Source organism: Python bivittatus, unplaced genomic scaffold (assembly GCF_059951505.1).
Source record: "Python bivittatus isolate LINGU-HERP-01145 unplaced genomic scaffold, Pbiv_v1 ctg000530_np1212, whole genome shotgun sequence".
In the NCBI taxonomy this organism is placed as follows: Eukaryota; Metazoa; Chordata; class Lepidosauria; order Squamata; family Pythonidae; genus Python; species Python bivittatus.
Window position 1 is genome coordinate 27,286 of NW_028277085.1, and position 16,760 is coordinate 44,045.

Consider the following 16,760-nt stretch of genomic DNA (forward strand, 5'->3'; position numbering starts at 1 on the left):
TAGCAAGGAAAGTTTAATGGTATGATAGCTTGGCAGAAAGCACCATTGTGAAGAAATATTCCTTTTATTTTCAATGGCCATTCCATTAGGCTGAGGTATTCAGAGAGTATCTATACAGTAAGGTTTAAAGAGGTCAAAAGTGGTTTAACACTTTGGTTCAAGCAAGGCACTCATCCAAGTTGATTGATTTGCAACCTGTTCTCATGGAGTTTTATTTTATTGTTATTTAAGCAATAGTGTCGTAAACAAGGTGTTGCTGTTATACAGTTATGAAAGAAACTTTACAGGTGGAAAATGCAAGGTTTAGCAGCATAAGTTCCCTTTCAGATGCAGGCCATGCATGAAAAAAATCTTTGGTATTCATCAATGTGATTAAAATCACCAGTGGAAAATTGAGTGAGGTAGCATCTTTGTTTCACATGATAAATAACATGGGGTAACACACTTCTTCTTGTTTTTAACTGTAGGTATAAATATTCCTTGTTTTTTTGCTTCTTCCAGTTGACTTATGCTGTGTATTACAAAATCAACCACACCACACAATAGTATCTTGAAAGGAAAATCTGCACGCTGCTTTTTAGTGCCATAGAATGTATCAGAACAGCAGCTTGATAGAAACGCGCCATTGCATTCTCTTTGTCTGATAAAGGCATTGAATTTCTCAAAGGAGAAAAGCATGAAAAACTGGGCCTGCCATAGCTATACTCAGCTCGGGAATGGTGGGGAGGGGCAAAGGAGAATTGTCTTTGGTTCAGCAAAGGCAGCAACAGAGTACGGTTTGTGCTAGGCAACATATCCGGTGTGGTCTTGGTCCTGACTCTGCAGCCTTCCAGGCCACTCTCTTGGACTTGTAGCAAATGTAGCTCTTTGTGAAAGAGTCCCTGTCCGGGGGCAGGGGGCTTTTGTGTGACTAGAGGCCTGGATGGAAGTAGCTCTCGATGGCAACTCTTCTGAAGAAGAAAATACCAGGGTCATAATTAGGGTCAAAGTTTGCTTCTTATTTTGCTACTGTATATTTAAAAATTAAAGACTTTCTTCCTTCAACAATGTAAGTATTAATTTGCTTTTCTTCTGTCATGCAACCCCAAACGGGAACTCGGCTTTTGCTGGAAAGTGACAAGTCAGATCCATATATAAGGATTTCAGCAAATGTGCTCCATAAGAAGAAATAAGGAAGCTTCCTTCATTTTACACAATGCCAAAACCCTGTCCTGCCCAGCGTCTTGTGCTCTAGAGGAGCTGTAGAAAACCCTGGAGTGTAAGGTCACAATCACTCTCCCAAGAACAGCTAACCAATGCCATAAGTAGGTTTCAAACGATAACTAATATCAACTAATCAGTTTAAATATTTTACAGTTGGCAGAGAGGCCATCAGGTCCTTGTTATCACTTACCTCCACGAAGAGCGCAATTACTGGAGATGCAACATTGTACTGGTGCCCTCAACTTACTTGGGCAAATATGTGTATGTGTTTGCAGGACAAAGTGAGACAGAAAGGTGGGTATAATGGATCTTCTGATTTCTAAAAGATGTTGCCTTACACAAAGATCCCTGTCATCTCTCAGTGCTATCTTCCGGGTGTCTTCCACTGCAGAGCTACATCCAGCAGCAGTCCCCAGCACTGACACATCACTTTTTCAAGTTCCTGGAAATATGCCAATTGCTACAGTTTTTCTCCATAACTAATAATTATATTTGCAGGGTGGCTTGCATATTGAACATTGGAGGTGTGAAAGGAAATGAAGGAATACACACACATACATTATGCTAATATTAACATTCTTTTTTTGCCTGAAAAGACATTCTACTAGGTATAATATAAACTGTAGAATTGTCATTTTAAGATTCTTGCATTTCTGAATTCCCAAATTTTAACAGTCGCATAATGAAAATGAAATTGTAGTCACAAATTGTACAGTACTCTAAATGAAAACTGACTTCTCCAGTTTGGTCATGAATCCAACAGAGGAATACATTTAGGAATATTAGAATTTAATTAAGATGAGTTTGCAGCTATTCACTTATTTTATTTTAGTTTACTTCATTCATGAAAATATATCTGATGTAAGAAGAGATTCCCACACTGAAGTGGGGCTTGTAACTACTGCTTAAACAAAATCCAAAGGCCATCCATCCTGCCCTCTCAGAAGACCCCAGCATCTTCCCCATTATACAGAAAAGGTGGGAAGAAGAAAACCTATAATAGCTTTGCATTGCCTATAAATAGGTTCCACATTTAAAAGCAAAGTTACTTGCTTGAATTCTTGTGTCTCATTGCAACCTTGTTCCTAATGCTTCTTATTAAACTGAGCTCAGAGAGAATTGTTCCTTGGCTGTTCTTCTCCAGTCCTGATTGTTGCCAGAGAGATCTAACTTCTGCTCTCTACTGGGTACCACATTTCAAAGTACCTAGGTTAGAGTGAAGAATATAACATTTTAAACTCATTTGAAATGGGTAAACTGTATGTCTTTGAATTCAGATTTATAAAGTTTAAACTTCTAAAATTTTATGTAGAAATGGAAACGGAAAAGCATAGGGAATATAAGTCAACATTCCTGCTCTCCGTTCCCCATGCTTGGATTGATACCACCTTTGTTCCACATCAGCCTCAATAGGAATCAGTACCTGCCAGAGGTCTGGATCAAACAATAAAGCATGATTTGCTTGAAAACTTAAGTTAAAGCATATCCTCACTTACCATTTAAACTAACTGTGTCCTATGCTCAGGCCCATTTGGGAAATTTCTTTCCATACTGAGACCTTTTTGCAACACCTTGCAAAATACTTAGTCTGAACTTTAGTCTACCATGTCCTCTCATTGCACGATGCCCCTGTTGCTGTGTTGTCTCTCGCTTTCTGTTCCAGGAAAGCAATGGCCAATTGCTTTCCTTCCTGTGGGTTGCATTATATATGCACAAACTTAAATTGAATGTATACATTCAAACTTAAACATCAAAATGCACATATATGCAGGCACAACCAGCTTTTAAAATTCATTTCTTATTGCCCTGTTTCTTTCTAATGTCTTTTAGACCTATATTTACCATGAGTACTATAATACCAACCAATGCTATAACTCTTGCCTTGTAAATAGAAGGTTGTTGCCAACAGAAGAGAATATATGTAGCTCAGGGTTGAACCGTGTAGTCCTTGGGGTTCTCTGAGCTTGGTTGTTTTGTTGCAGACATTTCATTACCCAACTAGGTAACATCCATGAACACCAACTACCAGTCAGAAGACATGATGAAAACTTAATCTCACAACACATGAACAGACTTAACCATAGTTTCAACTGGGAAACTGTCAGCATCTTAGACCAAGCTAAATACAAAAATGCAAGAGAATTCCTGGAAACTTGGTACTTAGAGAAGTAAGCCATTAACAGGCACATAAAGATAAACAACATTTATACACTATTCAAAAGAGACAATAAAAAGGAAACGAAAAAACCAGAATACCTCCTCACCAGCAGTCAACACCCAGATAAACAGGGATTAACATCAGGATTAGCACCAAACAATCAAGCAGTAAATACCCTAATCTAGGAACTACCAAGGAAAAAACTACTCCATCAACATTGACAGGGCAAGCTACTGTATATAAACAGAGAGCAAACCCCACTCCATTATAGCACTGAAGATGTCACCTAGTTGGGTAATGAAATGTCTGCAAAAAAACAACCAAGCTTAGAGAACCCCAAGGACTCCACAGAAGGTTGTTGGCTTGCAGGCTTGCAGAAATGGTTTGGTTTTTTCCTACTTTTTTCCCCCTGAGTTTCCTACTTTTCCCTGTGCTTTTTTTTTTAAGTCCAGTAACAAACTATTTTACCATTTTTCGAGTCACTTAGAAACAATAGAAGGGTTTCACCCCAAGTTCCCAAATATCCCACAGATTATTTGGGGTGCTTAGAAGTTCGGGATGAAACCCTCCTACCTCAGATGACTGGTTATGCGGCACGCCACTGGACTTTTTTTAAAAGAAAAGAATAGAGAACATGATAAGCATTAACATGGTTGAAGGAATATTCCTTCCTCTGTAAAGTAGCCAACAACCTGCTGGGTTAGCCTGCAACAAACTGAAGTGTGCTATGAGAAATAGAAGGAGCTTCAAGGCAACATGACATAGAAAAGTGTGTTTCAGGATTTCAGCAGAAAAATGCACCCTCAGCTTGTTTTGATGGTAAGAGGGCAATGTCATCCATTTCTGCCCTCCAGAAACAGCTGCCTGCCTGTCCTGGGAACAGGACAGTGAATAATACCATGGTACAGCACAAATGTAATACTTTTGCAATTCTTCTCCCAAGCCCTCAAAGTCTCCTAAATCAAATTGCATTTCTAACTGAAAATCTAACTTTTAAAATAATAATTTTATTCATTTTTCAAATCAAATTCAGGACTCTAAGTTGTGTAATTTTTAAAATAGTCACCATTAGCTTCATTTGTGAAAAACTTTATGTTGTAGTAAAAGGCAACTTTCAAATGTATTTTGAAATAAAAAGAAATATGGGATTCTTCTGGATCGAAATGACTGAATTAGTCCTATGTTCCCTCGGAGATTTCCCTCCCAAGCTGGAAAGCGGGTTCTTGCAGAAGGCATCTTCCCAAACCCCCTTGGACTTCACAGGGTTTATCTTCTCAACTCCTTGCCAGCCACTGTTCTTATCATGGTTTTTATTTCCCATTTCAGAAATAGAGAGCTGGGCAGAGGGATGGCAAGAAAAGCTTTGAAGGATGGTCTCAGATTTATAAATGCTAAATCTAAATATCTCTCCCATTGCTTTTTTCAAACAGAGAGAGAATGCATGCATGCATCCATGAATGCAGAAATGCGAGTGTTAATCTTAATGCTATAACTTTCTGCTGACTAGATAAAGAAGTTACCGCTGCACTCGAATTCCAGCATACTCCAACAGAGCAGTAAAGATTGTTATCTGTAGGACTTTCTGTGTAAGAAATGTGTTGCTACCAAATGTATATGAGTTTGCTTCTTTGGAATCATGCTCCTATACATTGCAAAAAGCCATTCCTGAGCTTATTTAGGCTTCAGCACCAATGTGCCTCTAGCTTCAGAGCATAACAGATCATTCAGCTGGCATGAGAGCAGACAGTTCTGAAGTCATCATAACATCACTGCATCACAGGAGTAAAACCATATTGCACAGCCATCTTGTTTATCCTACCTTTGCAGCGACAGATTGAACTGCAGTCTCACTGAGCCACTTGGTTCAAGCTCTCACATTCCTGTGTCACGTGTTGTTGTCCAAGTTGCCAGGTTGAAGACCTTCTCATGAGGTCTTCTCAAGGGAAGCAATATTAATTTTCTTGCTTCATTTCTGCAGACTATAGAGTGGCTACTCCCAAATCCTAATAACAACTACTTTCAAGCTCTGGGCAGATTAGTAGTACAACAAATAAATAAATAATAAACTAATTAGTATCTTGGATGGGTTCTAGAATCTAAGCCTGTGATTCAGGATTTGGCATTTCAAATCATTCTAATATTATGGGCATAAACAATATAAATGTGAGCATGCATATAAAATGAGTTGTATTTGAAAGCTGGACTAAAGTACACTCTGCAGAAGATATAGAAAAAAAGATTGTCTGAGACGCAGAAAGACAACCTGAGCTTCACTTGGTCATCATGTGAGCTATATGCTCTGATCACTCCTGGAAATCAGTGAAAAATATATTCACAGCTAGAATAAAAGTCTTCCTTATGTGTTGCTACCATTGGTTAGTTTAGTTTATCCCTAAACTCTGCATAGAATTGAATGTAAAAATAGCTTTGAAATAGTGAAATAATTGCAACAAAATACCTGCAGTATAATTTAAATGTGTTCTTTGGTACTATCTTGATCCTTTTGCAAGGAAACTGTCGATTAAGGGAAGAGAAAGAATAGCTCTATTACTTAGCAAACAAAGAGAATGTAACTGGTTTGCATAACACTTAAAATTTCCTTACCTTCTTTCGACTTGTATTCAGAGTCTATACTGGCAAAGACCATAAACATAAAGGGAAAACCTCACATTACTGTTAAAATAAACAGGAATAACTTGCTGTCTTAGGCTTCTACTTGGCCTGGGAAACCTTCCTTGCTACTGTTGCATCTACTGAGCATTACTCTCCATGGTTTTGCCATGGACGTGAGGAGCCGTATCTGAAGACATGTATCTTGGTAACAAATTATCACCAAGCTCCAACCTTAGATGGCCAAAGATTGTGGGTAAGTGCAGGAATGAAGGTGTAAAAATCAGCTTTCTCCCTCAACTTCCTTCTAACCTTTTTGTTTTGCAAGCCATTCTATGAAAATGTGTTCCTTGGAGCAAACTCACAGTCACAGTCTTTGGTTTCTTTGGACTTATAAACAATGCTTTTCAAAGAGTTAAGTATAAACCTGCTTTCTTTAGGTCCTATTCATCTTTTTTAATAATAATAATAATTTATTAAATGTACATGCCGCCCAACTCCCAGAAACTCTGGGCGGTTTTAAAGCTCTTCCACCAAGACTAAATCTGCAGCCATTCCTTTAAGCTTTGGTACAAGTGCTAGAAGAAGAGGATGAACTGCCAGAATTGGAGCTGCCCTCATCCTGCCATTTATCCAAGCTTCGCCGCCGCGCATTCATGAAGAAGTTGCTGACAGTGCTCAGCTCTAGCCCCAGCTGATGGGAAATGGTGATCTGTAATTCTTTGGAAGGACGCTTATTTTCCTTGAATATTGCATGGAGAGTTCGGCGCTGGACGTCTGTAAAGACCAGTCTGGGTTTTTTGAGCGTGTTTCCTCTGTCTTTCCCTTGATCTTGCTCTTTCCGTTTGCAAGCTGCAATATTATGAAGAAATTAATTACTTTCAGACTTGGGGTGAATAAAGTTGTGTTATTAGAGATTTTTCATAAAATTTATTGCCTACTAAAAGGGTTTTAATGAAGACAGACTGCATTTTTAAAATAGAATATTTACAATGCAGCCTTACAGATATCTGCTCAGAAAAACCATTTGAGTTCAAAGGAATTCATTCCCAGCCAGATATGCATATACAGGATTGCATCCTTTTTGAAAGTACACACCTAGGCTGAAACCCTATAGTACCAGGACAGTGGATCCCAAACTCCTGGGTAGCTGGATTTTTCCCCTTGATATTCAAGGGAACTTTTCATTTTCAGATGGTAAAATTTGATATTTGGGGGGAGAAAACTTCCATCCCCTCTGTTAATCTCCAAGTTTAGTCTTCCAAATGTTGAAACTTCTGCTACCAGGAAAAGTAGTTCTACACTGAGTTATGGCAGGGCACAAAACCCTGAGGGTTTGGGATTTTAGGCAAGGTTGAGCAAAGTGTTGCATCAAGTTTCATGTTGCAAGCTACCTTGACTTACAGAAACATCAAGACATGGAATGAATTCAATAATAAACAAATAAACAAACAAACAAATAACTGACTTAATATTTCTCAAAAATTATTTTAAAAATACTTGATCTGTTCTTATGAGATAAATCTGTGTGTGTGTGCGTGCGCGCGTGCATGTGCGTGTGCGTTCCCATTCAACAGGGAGCTTAATTCATACCAAACTAAGTTTATTGTTCTAAGGTAGAGGAATGATTCACAGTACAGTAGAAATGCAAATGAAGATCCTTTCCGTTCTATATAGATGCTGGTTGCAGAGAATGATGAGGGGATAAGGTTGGTAAAGAATAAGGTAAAAAGGGTTGTGATTTTCAGCCAACAACCTGCTGAAACCCAGAGATTACATCCTCTCCTGGAGGATTCCCTGGGCTTTAATCCCTGCAGGGAACTCTGGGATCTCTTGCTTGATCAGGTGGCACCAGGTTTGACTAATTTCCATGGATTCATTAGATTGCAATCATTTAATATTTCTATTATTACTTCAGTAATTCCAAGGACTAAAATATTAGGAGTATTTCAATTGTGTGTTTTTTTTGTTTTTATTTGACTTGTCCCCTCCCATCTCCCCACAAATGTTTACTAATACCAATATTTCTAATCAACCTACATCCAAGTGAGAGCATGCTGGTAAGCCCCTGGAGTTTTCCCATCACTTCTCAGCTGCCCCCCACTGCAGTTTCTGCCTTTCTTCCCACAGCTTGCTACAGAGAAGAAAAACCTGAATTAGCCCTCAGGTATTTCAAGGGTGGGCTGGTTGGAGGCAAGAATGGAGGACTGACGTGCTAGGGACACTTTGGATCCCCCCTTTCCAACTCTTCTGAACATTTTCTGGCCTTAAAGAAAGGTCAGGTCTCTTTTTCCAAAGTCAGAACCAAAACCATCAACAGGGGGAGAAAACCTGTTCTCTGACTCCCAGGATGCTCTAACAAGCATTACAGGATTGCAACCTCTTTGAATTGAGACTGCATCAATATTTAAATCCTGCTGACTGCATGTAGTACATTTCCGGCTCTCTTACATTTCGTCTCTTGCCTCATTTCACTGCAGGTCCTGCCAGGCCTTCTCCTGACCCCAGGTGAGATGCCTCCAAGGCTCTGCATGACAGAGGAGGTGCAGGGAGGTCATGCTTTGGTGTGGGTTGTGTCCCAATCCCACAACTCAAACTGAAGAATGTACGTTTTACATCTGTGTCAGCTCATTAGGAGAGAAGAGCATGTCAACAGACAAGCACAACCATCTCTATTTTTAAGGGCAGGTTTATATCCTACAGAAAAAGGCAAGAATTCTCTATTCCTGATAGTGGCAACAAAACTGAGTGGCAAATGCTGAAAACCATATTCATGCCCACATTCTCTTGAAACACTTGTACAGACTTCATGCCTCCTCTTAAAAGACAAATGCCATTTCATGGGGATGAATGACAGGGGACTTGATTATGCTGAAACTGCATGTCTGTCGCTGGAGTACACAGATCACCTCTGAGATGAATCATCAGTCTGATCTAATGTGAATTCTTTAAGAAAATCCAAATCAATTTTGTTTGATTTCCTAAATTAATTTTTTAAAAAGGTTCTAATCAATAGCCATCCCCACATTTTAAAAAAGGGAAATGTGAATTCAATTCCATTTTTTGACACAGGTGTATCTACATGCCAATACAATTAATCGCAATGATAGGGACACCATGTCCCTAGCCTGAACATAACCCCAATATGAATGTACGGTATTGATGTATAATACTTCTCATCTTTCGGTACAATTAAGTGAAGCAACTACCATTCGGTTGAATAGAGTTGGCTCCAGTTTTCCACATTACCTGCACCCACTAGATGGCGCCTCATTTCTGATAAAGAGAGAAAGTAGCTGCCAGTGAACTGAGGCTGAAGACCTCAGGACTCAAAAGCCACTTTCTGTGTACCTCAATCTCCACAGTGTTATTTATAAACAGAGATAAAAATCACACTGCTCCATGCTAGTGAAGTGGCCACAGTGTTAATGCCAGAAAAGCAGGAAATGATAAACATTTCTCCAACAAGCAGGTTTATTTTGCTTAGAAGCAAGGGCAAGGTGGTTATTGGCCATAGCAATAGCTGGCACCTCTGGCTACCTCTGCTGCTTAAATGCAGCAGCCATGATCTTACAGCAGAGCCAACAAAGGCACTAGCTACAAGCCATTAAATCCTCTGGAAGAAGACACTACGTGTGAATAGAGCCCTCTCCTGAGCAAGTCATTCCTCTGGAGGCAGCCTGTTCATTAGAACACCCCACATCTACATCTGTGCACTTGTATCCACAAATGCCGGTGCTATCTTGGGTCAGTGAGGCTTTAGCCTTGCCTTTTATCTCAGGCATGGGTGTCTCAGCCTCACAGCAGAATACATCTGATTCTGTACTTCCTAAGGGGCCCTGGAATTCACCTTTATTCTCCAAGGATCTCCAGAGGATGGGCAGACATCACCTTAAGCATTTGTAGAGACCAATATCAAACCATCTCTGGCATATTAATACCCACAGTATTTGAACATCTTCAGTGATGAATTCCTATAGAAGTGGCTTCTTCTAAAAGAAAAAGAAGAAAGGCTAAGTGAAACTAAGACTAGCTCTTTAAATCTGTAATTGTATTATGAGACAAACAGCTCAAAGGAAAACAGCTCAGTTCTGGTCAAATCTACTGAAATAAAGTTATTGGATGCTCCGCCATACTTTAGAAGAAATCAGGAAAGGTTTCTTTCATGAATGGCTCTTACCTAACAATAAACTAGACCATGAAGCCTTCAGCAATATGCTACTTTCCACTGACAGACAGATGATAGATAATAATAGAGATAGATAATGATAGATGATAGATATAGATATCTATATTATCAATATTTTTCTCTATTGAAGTCAGTGGAACAGTGTGAGTGTATGGGGAAATTCTCAGAATTGTTACCTTAAATGAAAAATATTGATCCATCTGGTATTTCCAAATATGGGCCATGTTTGTGGTCCTGCCATTGAGGAAGACCAGGTAGTTCCCTGGTAGATCTTGTCTAGGCTTGGAAACTAAACAGGTTGGGCCTGGTTAGTACTTAGAAGGACACTATCCGGAATTCCCAAGACTGTTTGCTGACCCATGAAAAAAGAAGAATCCCACAAGAAGGCAATGGCAAATTACTCTGTATCATTGCCAACTATGATAGACATAGATATATAGATATAGATATAGATATAGATATCTATATTATCAATATTTTTCTCTATTGAAGTCAGTGGAAGTGTGAGTGTATGGGGAAATTCTCAGAATTATTACCTTAAATGAAAAATATTGATCCATCTGGTATTTCCAAATATGGGCCATGTTTGTGGTCCTGCCATTGAGGAAGACCAGGTAGTTCCCATGCCCACAACAATCTACTTTTCATCATTGGACATTTGAAGAGAAGAAAAAAATAGACTGTAAAATGTTAACAGTGTGGCTCAGTTCCAGCATCTTTGCATCCTTGGCCTTATTTTCAATCCTAATCCTTTCCAATAACTAGAGAAACAGCTTTGCATGGCTTGCAGTTGTATTCCACTTATGAGTGAGGAAGACCTCTGCAACCAAACATTCAGAACCTGTATGCATCTCAGAGATAGCTCATATGCTGGTGGGTAAAGAGGCTAGTGTGGCAGTTGAATGTGCAAGTGCAGGCTACTAATCCTTGAGTAGCTGGGGAAAACATCAAATAAAATCTCATTTGTTTCAAGCTCAGCTCCTGACCTTGCAGTCTTCTTGGCAATAATACAGAGTAATTTGTGCAACTAGCTAGATCCTGCAGAACTGGGGAAGTAAACAGCTGACTTCTAGGCAATGGTGTCTTTTACTTCATGGTGAAGTAAGGATGAGGTGAGGACAACACAGTGTTTCAACACCAGGACACAATGGTGCTGCAGGTGGCCACGGAGCCTTTGCCTTGCAGTGCCTCTTCTTGACATTACCCATGAACAACGACAGGGCTGTCATCAAAGGTTGGGGACATTTAGTGGAATCAAACCAAGTTGTGTATTAGCTAAGATGTGTATGTGAAGCCCCTTCTTTAATGGCTTTGTATGTGGGATTCTTCTTTTTTCATGGGGCAGCAAACAGTCTTAGGAATTCCAGATAGTGTCCTTCTAAGTACTAACCAGGCCCAACCTGTTTAGTTTCCAAGCCCAGACAAGATCTACCACCTGCTGAGAAGTTTAAACAATAATGATAACAATAACCTGATCATATACTAGAACCAAAAATTGAAGAAAGTTCACATGGAATTAAATTCACTCATTTTACAAGCCAGCATTCATCCAGAAACATTATTTTATAGAAGCATGTGCTGCTTATTTAAATCAATCAAGAATTCAGGTTAACAATGTGATAATTCCAGGTTCTAATGCAGCACAGCATCTTACAAAGCCATTAAAGAAGGGGCTTCACATACACATCTTAGCTAATACACAACTTGGTTTGATTCCACTAAATGTCCCCAACCTTTGATGACAGCCCTGTCGTTGTTCATGGGTAATGTCAAGAAGAGGCACTGCAAGGCAAAGGCTCCGTGGCCACCTGCAGCACCATTGTGTCCTGGTGTTGAAACACTGTGTTGTCCTCACCTCATCCTTACTTCACCATGAAGTAAAAGACACCATTGCCTAGAAGTCAGCTGTTTACTTCCCCAGTTCTGCAGGATCTAGCTAGTTGCACAGTCATGAAAGGGTCTCAGGGTCTCTCTGAGCTACTTCTCAGGGTCCCCCTGCAGCTACTTCTGTTGTGGGATCTTCCTAAAACAATTTCTTTATTTCCTATTATTATTGGAATACTATTGGAACCTGGGAGAAGCCCAAATGAGACGCCACAGGAGGGGAAGCCCAACCAAACTGAAATCCTGGAAAAGGCTCAGTCATGCAGGAGCCAGCAGTTGGTGGAGTGTCTCTGCTGGCTGATGATGTGCTGAAAGTGAGTGACAGAGGAGGAAGCCCGTCGCCTTGCAGATGCAACTGGCATACTCACAGCAATGATTCAGAAGAGATGCAACAGAGGCCAAACAGAGAGTAGTGGGGCAGCAAACATCGTACCAGCCCAAGGAAAGGTGGACAGCGTAGTGGAGAAAATGAACCTAACAAACAAAATGGAGACTGCACCTCCCCACCCCACCCCCACCTTTTGGATATGACCAAGGTCAGACCCAGTTCCTCTCTTTGCCTAATGCCATTAGACCCAAACTGACCCTCCCTGCCCCAGACAAAGCCCCCCTGCAAGCCCATCTAAACCAAAGAATAGAAGTCTCCCCACCTATTCACAGCACACCCCAAGGGCAGCCCTAAGAAGGGGCTTGCAAGATAGCAGCCAGCTGAGAACCCTCAATCTTCAGCTGATGACCTCAGCCTTCCACCTCCTTCACCAGGAACTTCCCCAGCTCTGCTGCTCTCCTGAAAGGCCCCCCTTGCCTAATGACAGAACTCACCCCAGGTACACAGACAAGGATCCGCCTAGCTTCCCCAAACTGGCTAGCCAATCTTCTGGAGTACAGAGGAAATACATTTCTTGGCCCATTTTAGGGGTCCTTGATGGGAAATATTTATCTGATTTTAACTGGTGGGTTCCAGAGGGGTTCTTACAGAGCAGCTGTTCATGCGATAGGACAGAAGGCAATCCTGGTTGCCTTCTCCAAGAGCAAATCTGGCCAAGAAACTAGCAGGGGGGTTAAGGTAGGGGGCCCAAACTTTGCTCACTTCCAACCCGACAAGCCGAAGAGGGCGAAGCGTCGGGAAATACTTGCAGGAGTTGCCCTCGCTCGAGTGGGAAGGGCTCTTGAATGTCACCGGCGCGAGCGTGCAAAACCTGCCGCAGGAGCTCCAGATGAATTCGGTACAAACACCAAGCTCAGCCAGCAACAAATCTCGCGAAGCTGCAATTCTGAGGAAACCCTGCGGAGCCGTTGTTTGAATGCAAAGACGTCCACGCAACGGTTCCGCGTCGTTTCTGAGCACTGTTGGGGCTTTTTATTATCCGAATGCAGAAAGCAAAGGAGGAACCGGGACTCCCCCGCCCCGCCGTCACCCCCCCCCCCTTTGGGAAACGCTTCCCCGTCTTTTCCTCCCCAGGCGTTCTTCCAGGCTGCGACAGCCACTTGGACGGAAGAGGCTTGTTTCTGGCGCATTTGGGCACCACCCGAGAAAATCGCGTCTTCAGAAGAAGCCAGCCGGCCACCATTTGCTGAGGGCACCTCAAGGGGCATCGTGCTCCCAGCCGTCAGCGCCCTCCGCTACTGCTCCAGTCCCCGTACAGGGAAAGACAGCGGGAGCGCGCTTTCTGGGATTGAGGCTTCCACGTTCCCCCCGACTAACACTCCTCGCTTATCTAGCGGCGAAGGATTGGAGTGTCCTAGGTCTGCCCTCGGCCGCTGCGCCCTCTTGGAAAACCGCCCCTCCAGCGGCATTGGGCCCCTGCCCAAGCCCCGTAGACCGGGCGCTCAGCCGCTCTCGCGTTCTCCTCCACACGCGGATCCGCGACCGAAGTTACTTTGCGCGGCTTTCACTGTTTCTCTGTGGACCAAACTCCAATCAGGATTTCGAGAAGCAGCAGGCCTGAAGACAAGGAAGCCTCGGGCTCGCGCAAGAGCAAAGCAGCCCCTGTCCAGAGAGGGCCATCCTGGAGCAGAGGCCGGACGCCCACGGGTACCTTCGGTTGCGTCCCGGGATCGACTCATCTCCCTTTCCTCTCAGAGAGAGCTGCTCAACCGCCGCCGCTCTGCTCGCCGAAAAGGGGCAAGCCGTCTCCCCACCCCAATAGTAGGAAAACCTCTTGCCGCCGCCCGCCGCCACGCTCCGCTTTCCCAAGCAAACGCGGCCGCCTCCCGAACGGGAAAAGAAGGCCCCGGGTGGCCTGTGTCAGCGGATCAGGCAGTAAAATCTCCCGAGCCAAGGAAAGGCTGCCCGGCCGGCCAGCCTTTCACTGCTTCACCGGAGAAGTAGGGTCCAGATGCAGGAACCCGCCGCCAACCACATCGCGGGCAGCGGTTTCCCTGGCGCCTGATCTAAGTCCTTCTCGCCTCCTCCGCCCAGGGCCTCCAGGTCGCCGTTGACCTGAAGGCCTTGAGTAAAGCCGTTCCATCAACGTCAACCGACCAGATGCCGCCGGGGACTCCGCCAGCTATTCGGTTGCCCCTGGGAGGGGAAGGCCCTGAGCCTCATTGGGTATCGACATTTGACCTCACTTACGGGCCAAATATCGCCCCGTCCTTACTGCTTTCCTGCTCCAATTCTCCAAAGCACAGAACTTTCCAGGTGCATGTACGGCTTGCCCACGGCCAGCCCACCTAGCCAGGCCCCCCGTTCTTCCCTCTACCGAGAGGACCAACCACCGTTTGGGAAGGGCCCCTGCCCTTCCGGGGAAAATTAGAAGGGCTAACCAAGCGCGTTCCGGGTTTGATGGGGGCCCAGCTTCTGCAGGCCAACTCCCACCAGTCCAAACATCGCAAAAGCCCAGCGAAGCCGGTGAGCTTCCTCGACAGAAAGGCACCAGCAGCATTCAGTCACGAGGCTGGGTCCGCGTGCAAGGAGAGGCGGCTCCTACACTGCCGCAAACACCAGAGCAACGTCTACAGCGAGCCCTGGAATCTCAGGGCGTCCCGCAGTCCCTGGCACTGGGCAGGTTGGGGGGAGGGGACTTCGCAGGCGGGCCCGATTGGCGCAGGACTGCCTTGGCCCCGTAGGATCCTGAAGGCCAGAGCCTCCATTCGTCCTCTTTCCACCGGGCGCAAGAGGGTGAAGGACTGCACGACTGTTGCATCTCTTGCGGAGTTTCTAGAATGGGACCCCAAGAAGGTCGGCCTTGCCCCCCACCCTGTCCCCACAACGCCGCCCCTCACCTGCCAATCGGAGCGCGGACATCCGCTGGAATTCGGGTTCCTGCAGCCACTTCCACATCCTGCGAAAGGTCTCCCGCCCGGATTTGAGCTTGCTCCAGGGCTTAGGGTTCCTCAGCAAATCGGAGAGCGTTCCCTGCGAGCGGCAGAGGACCCTCTGGGCGAAGATGGCCTGCGGGATGCTGTAGCGCTTCAGCTCGGTGGTGATCCGCTGGGCCACGTCCTTGGTGTTGATCTCCTCCAGGTGCCCTGAGTGATTACCGGCGCTCCCCTGCGAGGCGGTAGCAGCGGCGTGATTAGGTTCTCTGGAGGAGGCCTGGAGCTGCCCATGCCCTTGGGCGCTCAGGTGGGCGTGAGGTTGGTGGGGAATCCCGCCAAGCGGCACTAAGCCAGCTGGAGTCGGGGTGAGGTGCTGGTCGCCCGGCCGGGCTAACAGGGGTGGGTGCTGGGCTTCGAAGCCGCTGGGGGTGAGCATTTTTTCGGCAGGCATGGCGGCTCCGGGGTGAGCATAGTGCGACAGTCCTTGCTGGGCGCTGTGGAGCCCGCCCAGCGGGGAGAGGCTCTGCCCCAGGCCGGCCACCTCTTTGGGGTAGGGCGAGGGGTATAGATTGTTGGCAACGGCTAGACCCCGTTCGTCGGGCAAGAGAGTAAAGTTGCCCGCCAGCCTGGGATGCGGGTGCGACGGGGGTTGGTGAGGAAACTTGGCCGAAACAGTGGAGATGGGCGGCAGAGGCTGCAGGGGCGTCAAGGTGGTGTAGCTGCTGCTCCTGGTCAGCCCGGCGGGGCTCTCGCAGCTGACGGTCAGAGCGGGGTGCAGCGGCCCGGCCGGCGGGGGCTCCGCCGAGCTCCGGTGATGCGCATGGGAGTGGTATTCCCCGCCGCCGCCGCCATCCAGGAGGGAGGCCATGGCCATGGCGCCTGCTGGGGGAGCTAAGGGATTGCCGCCGCCGCCCCGCTGCACGCCCGACGCGCGGTGCTGGGGGCTGGCGCTCAGCTGCTCGACCGCGGCCACCCCCCCCTCATGGCTGAGTCCCTGTAGCTTGCAGAGATGCGCCATCGCCAACTGCACGTTCAGGCGGACCGGACGGGCAGGCGCGTGGGCCGGCCATCCATCAGGGGCGAGGACGCGCACTCTTCCGTTGCCCGAACCAAGGCAGGAGCGGGGACTTAGCGCGGCGCACGCCCAGCGGCTCTCACTCCTGAAAAGGCGCGGCGCAGCCCACTTGACCGGTGCTGCTCTTCCTAGGAAGGCCCGCAGCTGCTCTAGAACGGCTCCCCGGCGGGGGCCCCGCCGCCTCCCGAGCGGTCATCAGCTCCAGCGCCGCGCTCTTTCTGCGGGGGCTTTGACCACGGAGCCCGCGGCCGCAGCAGCCGGGGCTGGCGGAAAGCGGGCATGCGCGTGAGGCTCACTCGGCCCCGCCTCCTTTCAGCGTCGCTCTCCAGTCCTCTGCGCGGGCGCGCGCGCGGCAAGCACCTGCTCTTGGCCGCCGG

General features: G+C 45.7%; 1 protein-coding gene across 1 annotated transcript; it reads right to left on the reverse strand.

Annotated features, from left to right (window-relative positions):
* Window positions 1-6,530: 6,530 nt before the first annotated feature.
* On the reverse strand, window positions 6,531-16,326 carry ONECUT1 (one cut homeobox 1). The gene is made up of 2 exons (XM_007441853.2): window positions 15,273-16,326; window positions 6,531-6,823 (listed from the first exon to the last, which is right to left on the reverse strand). Exons 1-2 carry the CDS (start codon window positions 16,324-16,326, stop codon window positions 6,531-6,533), a joined length of 1,347 nt encoding a protein of 448 aa, XP_007441915.2.
* Between the last annotated feature and the right edge of the window lie 434 nt (window positions 16,327-16,760).

Excerpts from the sequence above, each read along its gene's own strand:
- ONECUT1 (XM_007441853.2), bottom strand. The coding sequence starts at position 16,326 with ATGGCGCATCTCTGCAAGCTACAGGGACTCAGCCATGAGGGGGGGGTG. Across the intron at positions 6,824-15,272 it reads GTCCGCGCTCCGATTGGCAG|CTTGCAAACGGAAAGAGCAA; the intron begins GTGAGGGGCGGC and ends ATAATATTGCAG.